The sequence below is a fragment of the Elephas maximus genome, chromosome 11, assembly GCF_024166365.1.
Source record: "Elephas maximus indicus isolate mEleMax1 chromosome 11, mEleMax1 primary haplotype, whole genome shotgun sequence".
In the NCBI taxonomy this organism is placed as follows: Eukaryota; Metazoa; Chordata; class Mammalia; order Proboscidea; family Elephantidae; genus Elephas; species Elephas maximus.
In genome coordinates this window covers 26,594,309-26,610,826 of record NC_064829.1, presented here as the reverse complement: position 1 = coordinate 26,610,826, position 16,518 = coordinate 26,594,309, and the positions used below count along the sequence as shown (strand labels likewise).

At 36.0% G+C, this 16,518-nt stretch overlaps 1 protein-coding gene across 3 annotated transcripts in view; it reads left to right on the top strand.

Annotated features, from left to right (window-relative positions):
• Window positions 1–15,294, top strand: part of ROCK1 (Rho associated coiled-coil containing protein kinase 1) — a 183,651-nt gene extending 168,357 nt beyond the window's left edge. For 2 of the 3 annotated variants that reach the window (XM_049901935.1, XM_049901933.1), the window contains exons 30-33: window positions 7,993–8,071; window positions 8,232–8,493; window positions 9,364–9,571; window positions 13,737–15,294. In XM_049901935.1, coding sequence (XP_049757892.1) covers window positions 7,993–8,071; window positions 8,232–8,493; window positions 9,364–9,571; window positions 13,737–13,740 — 553 coding nt within the window. In that variant the 3' untranslated portion in view covers window positions 13,741–15,294. Of the gene's footprint in view, window positions 1–7,992; window positions 8,072–8,231; window positions 8,494–9,363; window positions 9,576–13,736 lie in introns of those variants that run through there. The other variant, XM_049901934.1, reaches the window with a different exon arrangement.
• Window positions 15,295–16,518: the final 1,224 nt, after the last annotated feature.

Here is a 16,518-nt window from a genome sequence, read left to right as displayed (position 1 = left end):
AAATGTGTATAATTGTATACTTGATTGATCTCTTCTAAAGACAAACTCTTGATTTCAAGCATTTACTGGTTTTGAATTCAGAAAGCATCTCAAAAGTATACTATTACCTGGCCATTGTTAAGAAGGAAATATAAATGTATCTGTTCTTTTTTTATAGTAGTTGAGAGAGGCCCGTAATAAACAAAGGGATTCAGATTTCTTTTGTTTTTCTTATATTCATTCTAAAAACATTACTTAAACACAGCTGCCTGTGTCATCATAGATAGAATGTAGAATGTGTAAAGTAAGCTTCATATTTAAGGATATTACAGTCTAGTGGTAGGAAAAGTAAGACATATATACATAAAATATATAACAAAATTTAAATTCAAAGCAAACTGTGATAAGTGCTGTTCAAGAAAAATATAAACTTAAAATGAAGTATCACCATTCCTTTGGAATTAAACATTTGTGGAGCCCAATCAGAGTAAAAAGACCTGAGCAGCGGCTTGAGAGTACTGATATTTACAGATTAAAAAAAAAAAAAGTTGTGAAAAGTTAAATGACTAACCAAGTGGAATAATACATAAACTCAAATATGAAAGATGTTATCCCTCAACTGTTAGATAACTTTGATTTACTTTTTTAGGTCTTTAAAACTACTAGACATCATCTAAATTAATACCTAGGAATAAATTTAACCAGGAAAGTAAAAGACTTATACACTGAAAACTGTAAAACATTACTAAAAAAATTAAAGAAGACCTAAATAAATGGAAAGACATTCCTTGTTCGTGAGTTGGAAGATTTAATATTGTTAAGATGTCAGTATTACCCAAGGCAGTCTAATAAATTCAGTGCATTCTCCATCAAAATGCCAGAAATGGGAAAGCCAATTCTCAAATTTATATTTCAAAACAAACATACGATAACACTACAGAACAGAACAGTCTGGTACTGGTATAACGCTAGACATCTAGACCAATAGAATGGAATTCAGAGTCCAGAAATAAACCCACACATCTATGGTCGATTAATTTTTGACAATGGGGAAAGAAGAATCTCTTCAATAAATGATGCTGAGACAGCTGGATTTCCCATGCAAAAGAGAGAAGCTGGATTCATAACTCACACCATATATATGAGAATTAATCCAAAATTGATAAAGGGCCTAAGTGTGAGATTGAAAACTATAAAATTCTTAGACATCACTTAAACAGGGATAATGCTTCAGGACCTACTTTTTAACAATGAATTCTTAGATATGACACCAAAAGCATGAGCAGCAAGACAGATAAATTGGACTACACTAAAATTACAACCTTTTGTGCATCAAAGGACTTTTCAACAAAATGAAGAGACAACCTTCAGATTGGGAGAAAATTTTTGAGAACCATATATCTGATAAGAGTTTACTATCCAGAATATATAAAGAACTCCTACAACTGAAAAACAAAAAGACAAACAACCCAGTCAAAAAATGCACAAAGAACCTGAATAGATATTTCACAAAAGAGGACATACAAATGGCCACAAGCGCATAAAAAAGATGCTCAGTGTCATTAGTCTTTAGGGAGATGCAAATCAAAACCACAGTGCTATACTGCTTCCAGAACCAGTTGCCAACTACTCCATTCCAAGTCATGGCAACCTTATGTGTGTCAGAGCAGAACTGTGCTGCATAGGTCTTCAGTGGCTGATTTGGGGGAAATAAAGAGCCAGTCCTTTCTTTCAAGGCACCTCTGGGTGGATTCCAACCTTCATCCTTTTGGTTAGCAGCAGAACTTGGTAACTGTTTGCACCACCCAGGAAATACAGAATTACAATATGACTCAGCAACCCCAATCCTAGGTATATATCCAAAAGAATTAACAGCAGGAATGCAAACAGAAACTTGTACACCAGTGTTCATTGCAGCACTTTTCACAATAGCCAAGAGGTGGATGCAAATGTCCATCAAGAGATGAATAGATAAACAAAATGTGTTACACAATGGAATATTACTCAGCCATAAAGAGAAATGAAGTCCTAATACATGCAACAACCTATGAACCTTGTTATACTGAGTGAAATAAGTCAGTCACAAAAGGATAAATATTGCATGATCCCACTTACATGAAACAGGCACGTGTAGAAACTAAAGTTTATTAGTGGTTACCTGACGTAGAGGGGGAGTCATTGCTCAGGGGGCCACTGAGTTTCTCTTAACAGTGGTGGAATAATTTGGAAAAGGGTAGTGGTGATGGTTGCACAACATAATGAATGCAATTGATACCACTGAATTATACGTGTAAAAATTGAATTCGCCAATGACATGTTTCATATATTTTTACCACTGTAAAAAAAAGTGCTAGATTCATAAAAAGACCAGACTTAATGGTCTGACTGAGAGTAGAGGAACCTGAGAAGACATGGCCCCCAGACTCTCTGCTAACCCAGAACTAAAACCATTCCCGCAGCCAACTCTTCAGACAAAGATTAGACTGGAGTATAAAACAAAATAATACCCGTGAAGAGTGTGTTTCTTAGTTCAAGTAGACACATGATACACGAGACTCAATGGGAAGCTCCTGTCCGGAGGCAGGATGAGAAGGCAGAAAGGGACAGGAGCTGGTTGGTTGGACATGGGAAACCCGGGGTGGAAAGGAGGAGTATACTGTCACATTATAGGGATTGCAACTAGGGTTACATAACAATATGTGTATAAATTTTTGTATGAGAAATTAACTTGAGCTGTAAACCTTCACCTAAAGCACAATTAAAAAAAAAAAAGTGCTGGAGTATATTAGATCAAACAGATAACTGAATAACGAAGACTGAAGAATTAACGCCTATGAATTATGGTGTTGGTGAAGAATACTGAATATACCATGGACTGCCAGAAGAATGAACAAATCTATCTTGGAAGAAGTACAGCCAGAGTGCTCCTTAGAAGCAAGGATGGCAAGACTTCATCTCACGTACTTTGGACATGTTATCAGGAGGCATCATTCCCTGGAAAAGGACATCACGCTTGGTAAAGTAGAGGATCAGTGAAAAAGAGGAAGACCCTCAAGGAGATGGATTGACACTGTGGGTGCAACAGTGGGATCAAGCATAACAATGATTGTGAGGCTGGCGCAGGACTAGGCAGTGTTTCATTCTATTGTACGTAGGGTAACTATGAGTCGGAACCAACTCGATGACACCTAACAACAATAACTAAGTTCACTAATTTTTAGACTAATGAGGTTTTGTGTTTTTTTTTTCAATATACTTTTTTATTGAGATGTAGTTTTCATTGATAAAAAGCATAGATCTTAAGTGTTTGGTCCAATGACTTGACAGTTTGACATCCATGTAACCATTCAGTATAAGATGAACATTTTTATCACTCTACACAATTTACTTGTGCCCAATCCTCCCCTCTGCCCCCCTCAAAAAAAAAAAAAAAGGCACTGATCTGAATTCTGTCACTGAGATTATTATTTTTAAGTGCCATTGAGTCGATTTTGAGTCATGATGACTCCATGTGACAACGTAGAACTGCCACGTATGGTCTTCTTGGCTGTAATCTGTATGGAACCAGATCTCTAGGCCTTTCACCCACGGAGCTGCTGGGTGGGCTTAAACCACCAGCCTTTAGGTTAGCAGCCTAGTGCTTTACCGCTTGCCTCCCCAAGGCTCCTTATATCACCGAGATTGGTTTTGCCTATTCTCGCACTCCATGTAAACACACCTGGTTTCTTTAACTCAAGTATACTGTTTTTGAGATCCATCCATGTGGTGCATACCAGCTGTTCTGTTCTTTGTATTGCTGAGTGATGCTCCGTTGAATGAATTTATCCGTTCTGTTGATGGACATTGGGTTATTTCCTGTTGGGCTAGTATAAATAAGGCCGCTAGGACATTCTTTTTTGTGGACTTAATGTTTTCATTTCTCACAGGTAGATGCACTCCTAGGTATTTACCTGGTCTTTCATGACTTTGACAGTTTTGAAGAGTATGGTCAGATACTTTGTAGAATGTTTTTCAGTTTGAGTTTGCCTTATGTTTTCTCATGATTAAATTGGAGGTATGAGTTTTAAGGAAGACTATCACAGAAGTGAGGAGTCCTTCTCATTGCATCATATCAGGGAGGACATGATATCAAAATGATTTATCACTGATGATAATTAATCTTGGTGACCTATCCACGTGGTTTCTGTCCAGTTTCTGTACTGTAAAGTTATGTTTTTTTCCTTTGCATACTTGTTCATTAGAAGCAAGTAACTAATTCCAGCCCTCACCAAGGGGAAGGAAATTAAGCTTCATCTCATGGAAGTAGAAGTATCAACAAATTTGTGGACATATGTTAAAAACACTATGGTAATTTACAAATATTTTGTGGGAGATTCTTTGAGGCTCAGCAGATATTCTTAATGGTGTCTTTTGATGGAGTCCAGTTTATTGGTGTTTAAAAATGGTTAGTGCCTGTACCCTGGTCAAAAAATTTTTGCTTGCCCAGAGTTTATGAAGGTGTCGTTCCCCTATGTTTTCTTCTAGAAGCTATATTGTTCAAGATTTTACATTTAGGTTATGATTGATGTCAAATTAATTTTTGTGTTTGGTGAGAGGTAGGAATTAAGGTCCTTTTTTAAAAATTTTCCCACACAATTATATTGTTCCAGCATTGTTTATGTACGGGTGTCTGCTGCTTTCCAAAAGTAGAGCGTTCCTCTGAAACCTTTTGTAAGCTGAAATGGCATAAACAAGCAATTACATTAATTTATGTGGGAAAAAATTTTGAACATTCCTAGACCCAAAAAATAACCTACCAAATCATAACAAGAAGCACATAAAACCCTTACAAGCTCTCTTAGGCTTTTCTGATACCTTAGGACACATCTTGCTAACGGATGCACAAAATAAATTGAGACAAACCACAGATGCTCACAGACACAGTTCAAAGCTATGGTGGCTTGATGCTGAGTGTAGTTACCCAGGAAGGAGCTTGGTGACGCCACTTTCGCTGCTCGGGGTACACACTGCCTGTTTAATGGCTTGCTGCAAAACAAGTGCTGAACGCTATTTCCGCTTTTTGCCTTTTTTCCTAAAAGTGAAAATCCTCTTCAGGTTTCTTTTGGTTAGTGAAAACAGGTAGGTCTTTCGTAAAAGCAAAGTGACATAAAGTGAACTTTTGAAAAGCAAGAATACCGGTTTTGACCTTGAATCCTTTAATCTTGCTACTCATTTACTAGTTTTATAAGGTTTATTTTTTTTAATTCTACAGTTCTTCTATATATACAACCATGCCATCTCCAAATGATAGTTTTACTTCTTTCTTTCCAATATGTATGGCATATATTTCTTTTTCTTCCCTTCTTGAGCTGACTAGAATTTCCAGTGCAATATTAATAGATGTGATTGAGAGCAGACCTCTTGCATTATTTCCAGTCTTAGGGGAAGGATGTAATGTTTCACCATTAAGTATGATGTTAGCTTTAGGTTTCGTATACATGCCCTTATCAGATTATATATACCCCCCCACCCCGCTTTTTTCTACTTTACTGAGAGTGTTTTCTTTTTTTTCCATAATCATAACTGGGTGTTGAATTTTGTCATATGCGTTTGTGCATCTATTGAGATTACATAGTTTTTCAGCCTTTATTCTGTTATGATATTTTTTATGTTAAACCAATATTTCATTGCTAAAATAAGTCCCACTCGATTATAATGTATTTATACATTATTAGATTCAATTTGCTAATGTTTCAGTATCAGATTTTTGTTCTTGAGGGTATGGGTTGGTAATTTTCCTTTCTCATAGTATCTACCTGTTTTGGTGTCATGATTATGGTGGCATCAGAAAATGAGTTGGCAAGTGTTCTTTCCTCCTCTATTTTCTGAATGAGTTTGTATAGGATTAGTAGTATTTCTTCTATAAGGGATTGACAGAATTCAGTGATAAAGCCATCTGGGTGTGGAGTTTTCCTTGTTGAGAGGTTTTATGATTACAAAATCAAATTCTTTAATAGGTATGGGACTGTATAGATTATTTCTTTTTCGTCTTGTGATGGTCTTGATAATTGTATTTTCAAGGAATTTGTCCATTTCATTTACATCATCAATTTTATCGGTATAAATTGTATCCTACTTGTTACTCTTAATTCGTATAGTAGTGGTATTCTACAGAATTTTCCATGATGGAAGTGTTTCATATCTGCACTGTCCAGTGGCTGCTTGAAGTATAGCTAGTGCAGCTGAGGAACTAAATTTTTAATGTTGTTCCATTTTAGTTTAAATAGCCCCATGTGGCTTGTGGCTACTGTATTTAGATAGCTTAAGTCTTTTAGAATCTGTAGTGATGCTCTTAGTATTTCTGATATCAGTAATTTGTGTTTTCTCCCTTTTTCTATCAGTCTTACTGCAGGCTTATCGGCTTTATTAATGTTTTCAAAGAACCAACTTTTGACTTTGTTATTTTTTTCTATTGTAGGTCTATTTTCCATTTCATTGAGTTCTTTTTTTTATTATTTATTTTTATCTACCTGTTTTGGGTTTAATTTGCTGTTTTTTCAGCTCCTTAAGATAGAAGCTTAGATCGTTAATTTTGCATCTCCTTTTTAAGATAGAAGTATTTAAAGCTATATGTTTCCTTTGAGACACTGCCTTAGCTGCATCAGTAAATGCTGATATGTATATTGTGTTTTTATTACCACTCAGTTCAAAATGTTTTCTAATTTCCCTTGTGATCTTTTTCTTTGACTTATGCATGATTTAATAGCATGTTACTTAATTTCCAAATATTTGGGGCATTTAAAGTCTATGGCCCAAATATGGTTTTTCTTGGTGAATGTTTAGTGTATACTTTAAAAGTATCTGTATTCCACGGTTGTTGGATGTAGTAGTCAATAAATGAGAAGTTGGTTGATTTTTATGTAAATAAGTTTTAACTTTATGTTGAGATAATTGTAGAGTAACATGCAATTGTAAGAAATAGTAAAAGAGACTAATTCACTCTGTAAACTTAGACCTAAACACAATAGAAAAAAATAAGACTCGTAAAAAAAAAAAAAAAAAGAAAGAATACAGAGAAATCCCCCACATACCTTTACCCAGTTTCCCCCAGTGGAAACATCTTGGAAAATTGTGATACAATATTGGTATAGATACAGTACACCAACCTTATTTAGATTTCACCAGTTTAACATGTAGTTATTTATGTGTGTGCATGTGCACACACCACTTGTACGTGTTTATGTGACTTTATCACATGTATAGATTCATATGACTACCACCACAGTGAAAACGGAGAACAGTTCCACCACAGGATCCTATTTACAGTCACAGGCAGCTCTCTTTCTCCATCCCTCCCTAATCTCCAGCAGCCACTAATCTGTCTCCATCCTTATAACTTTGTTATTTGAAGACTTATATAAATAAAATCATATAGTATGTGACCTTTTGAGGTTGGCGTTTTTCACTCAGCATAACTCCCTTGACATAACATCCAAGTTACGGTTTGTTCCTTTTCATTGCCGAGTAGTATTCTGAAGTATGAATGTGCCACAGTTTGTTTAACCATTCATTTGGGTTTTTTCAGTTTTTGTTTATTATTAATGAAGTTGGTATGGACATTCATATACAGATTTTTGTGTAGGCATAATTTTTCATTTTTTTAAATAAAGCCCAACAGTAGAGTTTGCTGAGTTATATGGAATGTACATGTTCAGTTTTGTAAGAAACTGCCATACTCTTTTCCAAAGCGGCAATACAATTTTACATGCCCACCAGCAGTGTATAAGTGATCCAGCTTCTACATCTTTGCCAACATTTGATGTTATCACTATTTTTTGGTTTTAGCCATTCTGACAGGTATATAGTGATATCTCATTGTGGTTTGAATTATGTATTTCCTTAATGACTAATGATGCTGAATATCTTCATGTGCTTATTGCCATCTCTATGTCCTATTCAGTGAAATGTCTGTTCTTGTCTTTTGCTGTCAGTGAATTTTTATAATGGCCTATGTCATGTTTATTTTTATTTTAGTAAACTGTTTCATGTTCGACCTGTAACCCAAGGGGATGTGTATAGAGCTGAAACTGAAGAAATTCCTAAAATATTCCAGGTAAAAATCTGACATTATAATTTTAAAAGATCTTTCACCTAAGTAGTAAATGAATTTTGTTAAGTAAATGTAAAATATAGCAGGCTTTTATATATTTGAAACTTGTATGTATAGATTAAGATCTTTTTTAATCTTTTTCTTCTACCACCTCTGAATATAGATATTATATGCAAACGAAGGTGAATGTAGAAAAGAAGTAGAGATGGAACCAGTACAACAAGCTGAAAAAACTAATTTTCAAAATCACAAAGGCCATGAGTTCATCCCGACACTCTACCACTTCCCAGCCAACTGTGAGGCCTGTGCCAAACCTCTCTGGCATGTTTTCAAGCCACCCCCTGCCCTAGAATGTCGAAGATGCCATGTTAAGTGCCACAGAGACCATTTAGATAAGAAAGAGGACTTGATTTCTCCCTGTAAAGGTAAGGCATGTTAAAAAATTGTTTTTACAGCTTTAACAAATTTAGTTTTAAATCCCAGTGAAATAAATTCTTCAAGTGTAGCAGTTGCTATACCAAGTTGCAAAGAGGTTATAAAAAGTAATATTTTGTTGACACTGTTGTTGCTGAGTGCCATGGCGTCCATTCCGATTCCATAAGGCATTCTTGGCTGTAATCTTTTACGGAAGCAGATTGCCAGGGCTTTCTCCCACAGAGCACTGGGTGGATTTGAACCACCATCCTTTTGGTTAGTAGCTGAGTGCTTTTCCGTTGCGCCACCAGGGCTCCTTATTTTGACCTTAGGAGAGCAAAAAGCACCTATCATTCCACAGCTACAGATTTAGCTTTGAACATAATATATTTAAGAATATCACCCCTTTGTAAACTCATGCCACAAAGAAATCATTCTAAATTAGAGGAGTTAACAGGTGAGTTCCACTCTACCCCCTGCCTTGAGTTTTTACCTCCCGTTTCTTTTCTTGTCTTTTGTCTGGACCAGCACACCGTGTCATTGACATTATAAAATAGCGTCTAGTTTACCAGAGTTGGCTTGAGGGATATAAGTCAGGGTATAGCCATCTTAAGATAAGAAAATCGTGTTCTGTGACTACATTCACTTGCTTCACTTCTGCATTTTTTTTTTTAATATTTCTGATTTTACTTTATTAGCTTATGACTGATGTTGCTTTTAAAATTTTCAGCCTTAATTACATTGAGGAGAAAGGGATATTGTCCAAGCTAATTTAAGCATAGTAAATCTTTTAAAAACTTGAAAAATTATCATTTAATTAACTTTTTTTTTAATATTATATGGCTTTAATTGTGCTTTTTTTTTTAAATCTTAACATATAGTAAGTTATGATGTAACATCAGCAAGAGATATGCTGCTGTTAGCATGTTCTCAGGATGAACAAAAGAAATGGGTAACTCATTTAGTAAAGAAGATCCCCAAAAATCCACCCTCCGGTTTTGTTCGCGCATCCCCTCGAACACTTTCTACAAGATCTGCTGCAAACCAGTCTTTCAGGAAAGTGGTCAAAAATACATCTGGAAAAACTAGGTAAGGATTGAAATATTAATATTTTTAATAATGTGAAAGTTATTGGATAACATCTATTAAAAGCAGAAATCTAATTTTTCTTTTTACCATCATTTGTAGCTAGGTCTTAGATTTGAAATGACTCTATAAACTGGTTAATTGATTCCTGTTAAAAATTAAATAATATTTATAAATATGCTACTTGTTTTAGATCCCCTGTCAAATTTTATTGTCACAGGTTGGTATCCATAGCAGATGTTTAGGGCTTAATGTTTTAACCGTGTGGTTTATATCTTTTTAAATGTAAGTAGATTCATATAAAACTTTGTTCATCTTTTCTTTATTGTTAACTGTGTTGGCATTGGGCTCAAGCAGAACAACAATTGTGAGGATGTCTCAGGACTGGGCAGTGTTTTGTTCTGTTGTACATAGGGTCACTATGGGTCAGAACTGACTCAATGGCACCTAACAACAGCAAGCTGGCATAGTTCTTTTTTTTTTAATTTAACTCTTTTTGATGGATATTTTTCTAAATATCTTATATGCTTTGATAAACAGTTTTAGGACATAATTAAACCCTATCTTGGAGAGAGGTTGTTGTATATTCACCTGAATAAATGAGGCTCAGAGAAATTAAGTAACTTGCACAAGGCCACACAGTTAATTAGTGGTGTAGTCAGGATTGGAACCCATTTTTGCCCAATTCAAAACCTGTGTTTTTTCCTCCCATATCAAATACCAGTTCCCCCCGGAGTATAATCTTTAGATTAAGAGTGCCATTTCAATCTAGAAGCTGAGACCTAAAGCTAATTTGCCTCTCTGCTAATATTACCCACTTCTTCCAAGCAGGCTCCCAGCTGTCTTTAACTCATCTTTTTTCTTCACTCCCTCTTGTCAGTAACCAAGTCTAAGTCTTTGACATGATTCATATCCATTCCTTCTTCTGTATTTTCCGGCTGCCACACTGCAAGTATATTATCACCTCACTCCTGACTTATTTCTGTGGAATCCTATATAAGTGCCCCCTGCCCCTACATTTTAATGCTAGACAAATCTTCCTTAAGCGCTAATTCCATCATGTTACTTTATTCTGATTTCCTATCATAGCCAGACCATTCACTCTACTTTATAACCTTGCCTGCTTTACAGCCTGATTTGTGTTTCTCCTCCAGAATTGACCATCTGTTTAAGTTCCTGATCTCTATGTTGTTGTTGTTGTCATTAGCTGCTGTTGAGTCAGTTCCGACTCATAGCAACCCTGTGTACTATGGGACGAACCACCGCCCAGTCCTTTGCCATGCTCACAATCTCTATAGAGTATACCAAAACTGAGCAGTATTTCAATCAGAGGACATTCCGTATTCGTAAAGTCTCTTAACCATCCATCCTAAATAGATACCAAATAGTTTTACAAAAAATATTTAGTTTTTGCTGCTTTATGAGTAATTTATGTTGTTTAAAGTGTTATACATTTTTCTCCAAGATTTTTTAAAAAGCGTATTAAATCTATGTATAATATATTGTGAAAATAGAGCATGGAGGTGACGCCTGACCTCTGCTAACTTCACAAAGGGGAAGGAGAATCAAGATCAACAGTCCAAGGCTAATTCCTATGAGGTGGGGGTCAGACATGCCTCTTCTCTCCACCGTCTTTACCAGATCTGACATCAACCGTCCCTCCCACAGCACTCTCTACTTCACTGCTGGGTTCGATAATTTATTGCAATGGCCACACAGAACTCACAGACCATACTCACAATTATGAAGTTTATTAGGGAGGTAACAGGTTACAACTCAGGCTCACAAACACTCAAGGATACAGTTCTTCCCTCAGGACAGCCTCTCCCCAGCCATGCTCTAAGGCATGCCTCTCCATGGTCCTAGGCCTCTGCCCAAAGGCACTCAGCCCACCACATCCTGCTGCCGGGCCTCTGCTGTCGGATCTCTGCTGTCACTTCTGACTGCCTTTAGTGTTACAGTTATCTCTGTCTCCTAGTTCCAAGAGCTTCTCAGGGCAGGGATCCTGGGTCCAAAGGACATGTTGGCTCTTCTTCCTTCGTTGTGGTGAGAATCCTGTCTTTCCTGCCTCTGGGGTGGCTCATTTCAAACCCAGTGGGATAGCAAAACTGACCAACCCTTTGGTGGGCCACAACTACCCTATCACACAGTCCCGCCCAATCACTTGGATGGGAGTTACAAGACCATGGCTAGAAAGGCCACATAAAAGTAATCCATCACACTACATATATGCTGCTGTCTGACCTTATTTTTTCAGGTTTTTCTATCTTTGGAATGAGTTAACAATCTCCATAAAAAAATAGTCTATATAGCATCGGTCATTTTCCTATTATAGTTCATGTCCTTTATACGTCTTCCCTCCTCCCCTCATTATTAATTTTCTGAAACTTCAGCACAGTCTCAATTTTGTACATTAAGAAAAATTGCTTATCACTTTAATCCGTATCTATTCACTCTTTTCACCTCTTATCTACTTAGAAACTGACTGAAAAAATGTTACTGTTTAGCTTTGTAGCTGAGCAAAACTTAAAATGCTTTTATAAAAAATACTTAAGAGATTTTGACAAGAAAGCACATTAAACAAAAAAAATGATTTTGACATCTTATTTGACTTGGAAAAGAGTTTAATCTTTTCCCTCTTGTGTTCCCTTTCAACTTTTCTAAATAAGGCATTTTTCTTCTAAATTTTATGAAGTATTATGGTTAACCAACAGCAGTAAAAATTACTATGGCCTTTTTGAACAACTGTCTCCTTTGCCATGAGACCAGAAGAACTGCTGGTGCCCAGCTACCATTATAGAACATCTTGATCAAACAGTCTGTAGAAGAATCCTGGTCAAAACGGGGAAACTACAGGAACAGAATTTCAGATCCTTATGAAATGCAGACTTAATAGAGCCATGGAGGCTCGATGAACCCTGAAACTGTTGCCCTGAGATAATCTTTAAACCTTAAACCAAAAATACCCCTGAAGTCTTCTTAAAACCAAACGATAGTTTTGCTTAACTAGTAAAAAATGTCTGCCTTGAGCATTATGCTCTTTTAAGAACTATCTATATGGAATGAAATTGACAACAGCAACTTGAAAGATTAGGTAGGAACCTGAGGGGGCAGTGAGTTTATGTTAAGGGAGGAAGAACAACTCAGAAAAGGAGGATGTGAATGGTTGTACAACTCAAAGAATGTAATCAGTGTCGCTGAATCATACATGTAGAAACTGTTGAATTAGTGTATGTTTTGCTGTGGATATTCTCAACAGCAATAACAAAATAAAATTTAAAAATAAATTTAAAAAAGTTTACTATGAACTGGAAGAAGGAGGTATATTCCCATTCCATGTTAAGGAATTAAGGTATTCCCTTAAGGTAGTCCACTATTTATAACACACTCGAGTTACGACGAACCACACTTATGACCGTCCTTTTTTTTGGCACATCGTACTGTTTGTAATGTGTACTGCGTACGATGTTGCAGCATGTAATTTGCTGGTGTCATCATATCCATAAATTTATATCTAATGTTTCCAACCCCCATAGACAAATATAGATTGGATTTATAAAGATACTGATAATAAAAAGCAATAATAATGAAAACTTAAAAAAAAATGAGGTATTCAGCGTAACGTCAGAAACAATTACAGCAGAGTCATCAGAATGGAGCCCCATCATAAGCCAGATACTGCCTGTACATGGTTAAAACATCATCCAATGACGTGGCCATTGGTGGACTAGAATGGCATTTGTTTGTAAGCCAACTTTAAAAGTACCAGAAAGATGTCCACTTTAGTGTTACTTGTAGTAGCAAAAACATTTGGAGCAATCTTAATATCCAGTAATTGAGAAAAGGTGAAGTAAATTATAATATTCTCACTTTATAGAATATTATGTAGCTATTATATTTATGAAGGTTTAAGTTACAATATGGAAAAAATGTTTAAGATCTGTAGGATAAAAACCAGATCTGAAATTATTTAAAGTAAGATAACTATATAAAAATGCATTTGAAAACTGTTTATGTATTTTCTTTTTCCCTATTTTCCAAATTTGGGGTAATTAGTTAATTATTATATATAAAGATAATATTTATTACCTTTAATTTTATTTCTTGTAATTTTTAAACTGGGTACATTTCTTAAATTTTATTTTTCTCCTTTTCTTTCCCCCAACAGTTAACCGTGTGTCCTAGTGCCTTGTGGAGTCTTGTGGGATGCTACCTGATAAACCAGGCTTCTTTAATCATGCAGAGCAAACAGGCTGTTCCTTTGACACAAATATCACAGGCTTCAGGGTTAAGAGTGCTGTTACTCTGTCTTCGCTTTGGCACAAAAGCACACTGAGGGTTTTTTTTTTTTATTGCGGGTTTGCCTACAGGTAGATTAGATTAATTATTACTATTTAATGCAAGTACAATTGGGGAAAAAGCTTAGCTAGATATATATATATATATATATATTTTTAAAGGTGCTGCCTTTTTGAATTTCTAAGAAAATGCCTGTCAATCATGATAGAACACGTTTTTCCTCATATGAGTGAGAGGAAGAGACTTAACTTTCAAGTGGAATGGCCATCACTGTCAAGATCAGCTCATGGAAGGAGTAAAGAAAATATCTCAAAATGAGACAAACTGAAGTTTTTTGTTGTTGTTGATGTTTTTTTAAATGACTTTAAGTTTTCGTGCTCTTGCAAGACTATACAAAACTATTTTTAAAAAGCAGTGACATCACTTGAACTTCAGTGCCCTCACTGTAGAACTTAAAAGCCTTACTGGTGATTGCCCATGGTGGACTTGATGGAGAAATTAAATATTTTATTTACATTATGCTTTACAAAATATTGTATGTGTTTCAGCAAGTTTGTAGATTGGGAAATGGGAGAAAAAAAGGCAAAAAAAAAAAAAAATTATGCATTTTTGCCAAGCCATATTGAGTTATTTTACTACTAGAGACATTAGAAACTAACTGTACAAAAGAACCAAGTTTAAAAGCATTTTGTGGGGTACATCATTTCTATAATTGTATAATGTATTTCTTTGTGGTTTTAAGTGATAAAGACATTAAGTTAACAAACATATAAGAAATGTATGCACTGTTTGAAATGTAAATTATTCTTAGAACACTTTCAATGGCAGTTGCATTGCCCTTTTAGTGCCTTAATTTGAGAGAATTATTTTACTGCCATGACTAAGTACAGAAATTTCAGAAAACATATTTTCAAAAAAAAATATGTGTCAGTGGGTTTTTCATTGATAATTGGTTTAATTTAAAATATTTAGGGGTTTGTTGGACCTTCCTAAATTGAGTACAATCTTTGCATCAAACTACCTGCTACAGCAGTGAATGACTTTATAAAACTGCAAAAAATGTAGAAGGTTGCACCAGTATAAAAGAAAATTATGGCAATACATCTGTGATGTTTTCCAGTTAACATAGGAATTACCAGATAAATACTGTTAAACTCTTGTCTAGTAACAAGAGTCGATTCATAATGGGCAGTATGATTTATTGTTTATTTTTTTAACCAAATACCTCCTCAGTAATTTATAATGGCTTTGCAGTAATGTGTATCAAATAAGAAGCACTGGAAAACTGATTCGTCTCTAGGACGATATGCATGTTTCAAGTGGTATTGGAAGCCGCACTGATGGATATGTAAGAATAAACATATCTGTTATTAATATGCTAATGACTCTGTGCTCATTTAATGAGAAATAAAAGTAATTTATGGATGGATACCTTTAATGATGGCTGCTATGGTGTTTTCTCATGACTGAAATGAATAGAAACCATGCTCCAAATTAGCCTCTGAGTGTATACAAATGTTTTATTAGATTTCATAACTAGATTTTTAAAAGATAAAGCCTAGTTTAGGCTCTAAAGGAAGTGTGGCTATAGTTGAAATGAAAAGTTGGCTAATGTCTGTTGGGACACAATACTAGGTGAGTCTCTTGCGTTTCTGCACATCTCGTGAGCAGAGGCTCTGAGAGCCTTTGATCCCGACTATCATTTCAAGGATGTTTGTATAGTGAACAGCCTGGGAAGATACAGCGCCTACACTTAAGAGGAAGGCAGATGTGTTTACTGTCCAGTATAATAAAGATATTGTCTGTCTCCAGGGCAAAAGTTGGGCAGGTTTGCTTGAGCTGATTACAAAAGATTTGGGTTCCCTAAACTTGGGATTTCTCAGTTGTGATGCAAACCCACTGTATGCTCAGCACCTACCTGAGTCGCTCCGCATAACCTCTATAGGACTTCAGGCGCAGGAGAAACTGACATGAACATGAAGCTCATGGTGCTTGCTGTGCTGTTAAATAAAGTCATTTGGCTCTGACCCAGGAGTCTCATATCTTCTACCAGACCAGTATCCATGCAGCTGTGGCAAGCTAACTTGCAGCTTGCAATTAGGGTAAAATATCAGCCCCTTCACAGTTCTTGATGATGTCCCTACTCTCTTCTTAGAACCATCATCATTACCTAATGTATTAACATACAGTTGCAGAGAACAGAGTTCTAATTAGTTTAAGCAACTGAGGGTTTCTGTTTTAAACAAAATATTAACCTGAGAAGACAGGGCTTTGAGGAATGACTACCAGTGGCACCCTGCAGCACCAGGTCAGTTAAGAGAGCTGCCTCCTCTTCTAAGATCAGGAAACCACTCGATCCCACAGCACACCAGCATGATCACAAAGCCACACTACTACTGCAAGCTTCCTACAGTACGTTGCCGTGCCTGCTCTAATCCACACCGAATTAGATGCTTTGTGCGCTTGCCACTTATGAACCTTGTGTGTGGACACTGGGATCTCCACCAACACTGCCTCAGAAGAAACCTCTTTCAAATAAATGAATAAAAAAGAAAAACCACTTTCATGACCCTGCTTGTTGACATTAGCACAGCTGCAGTCCCTGTCCTGCTTCTGCCCTGTGGGTACATCTGCTTGGCCAAAACAAAGGT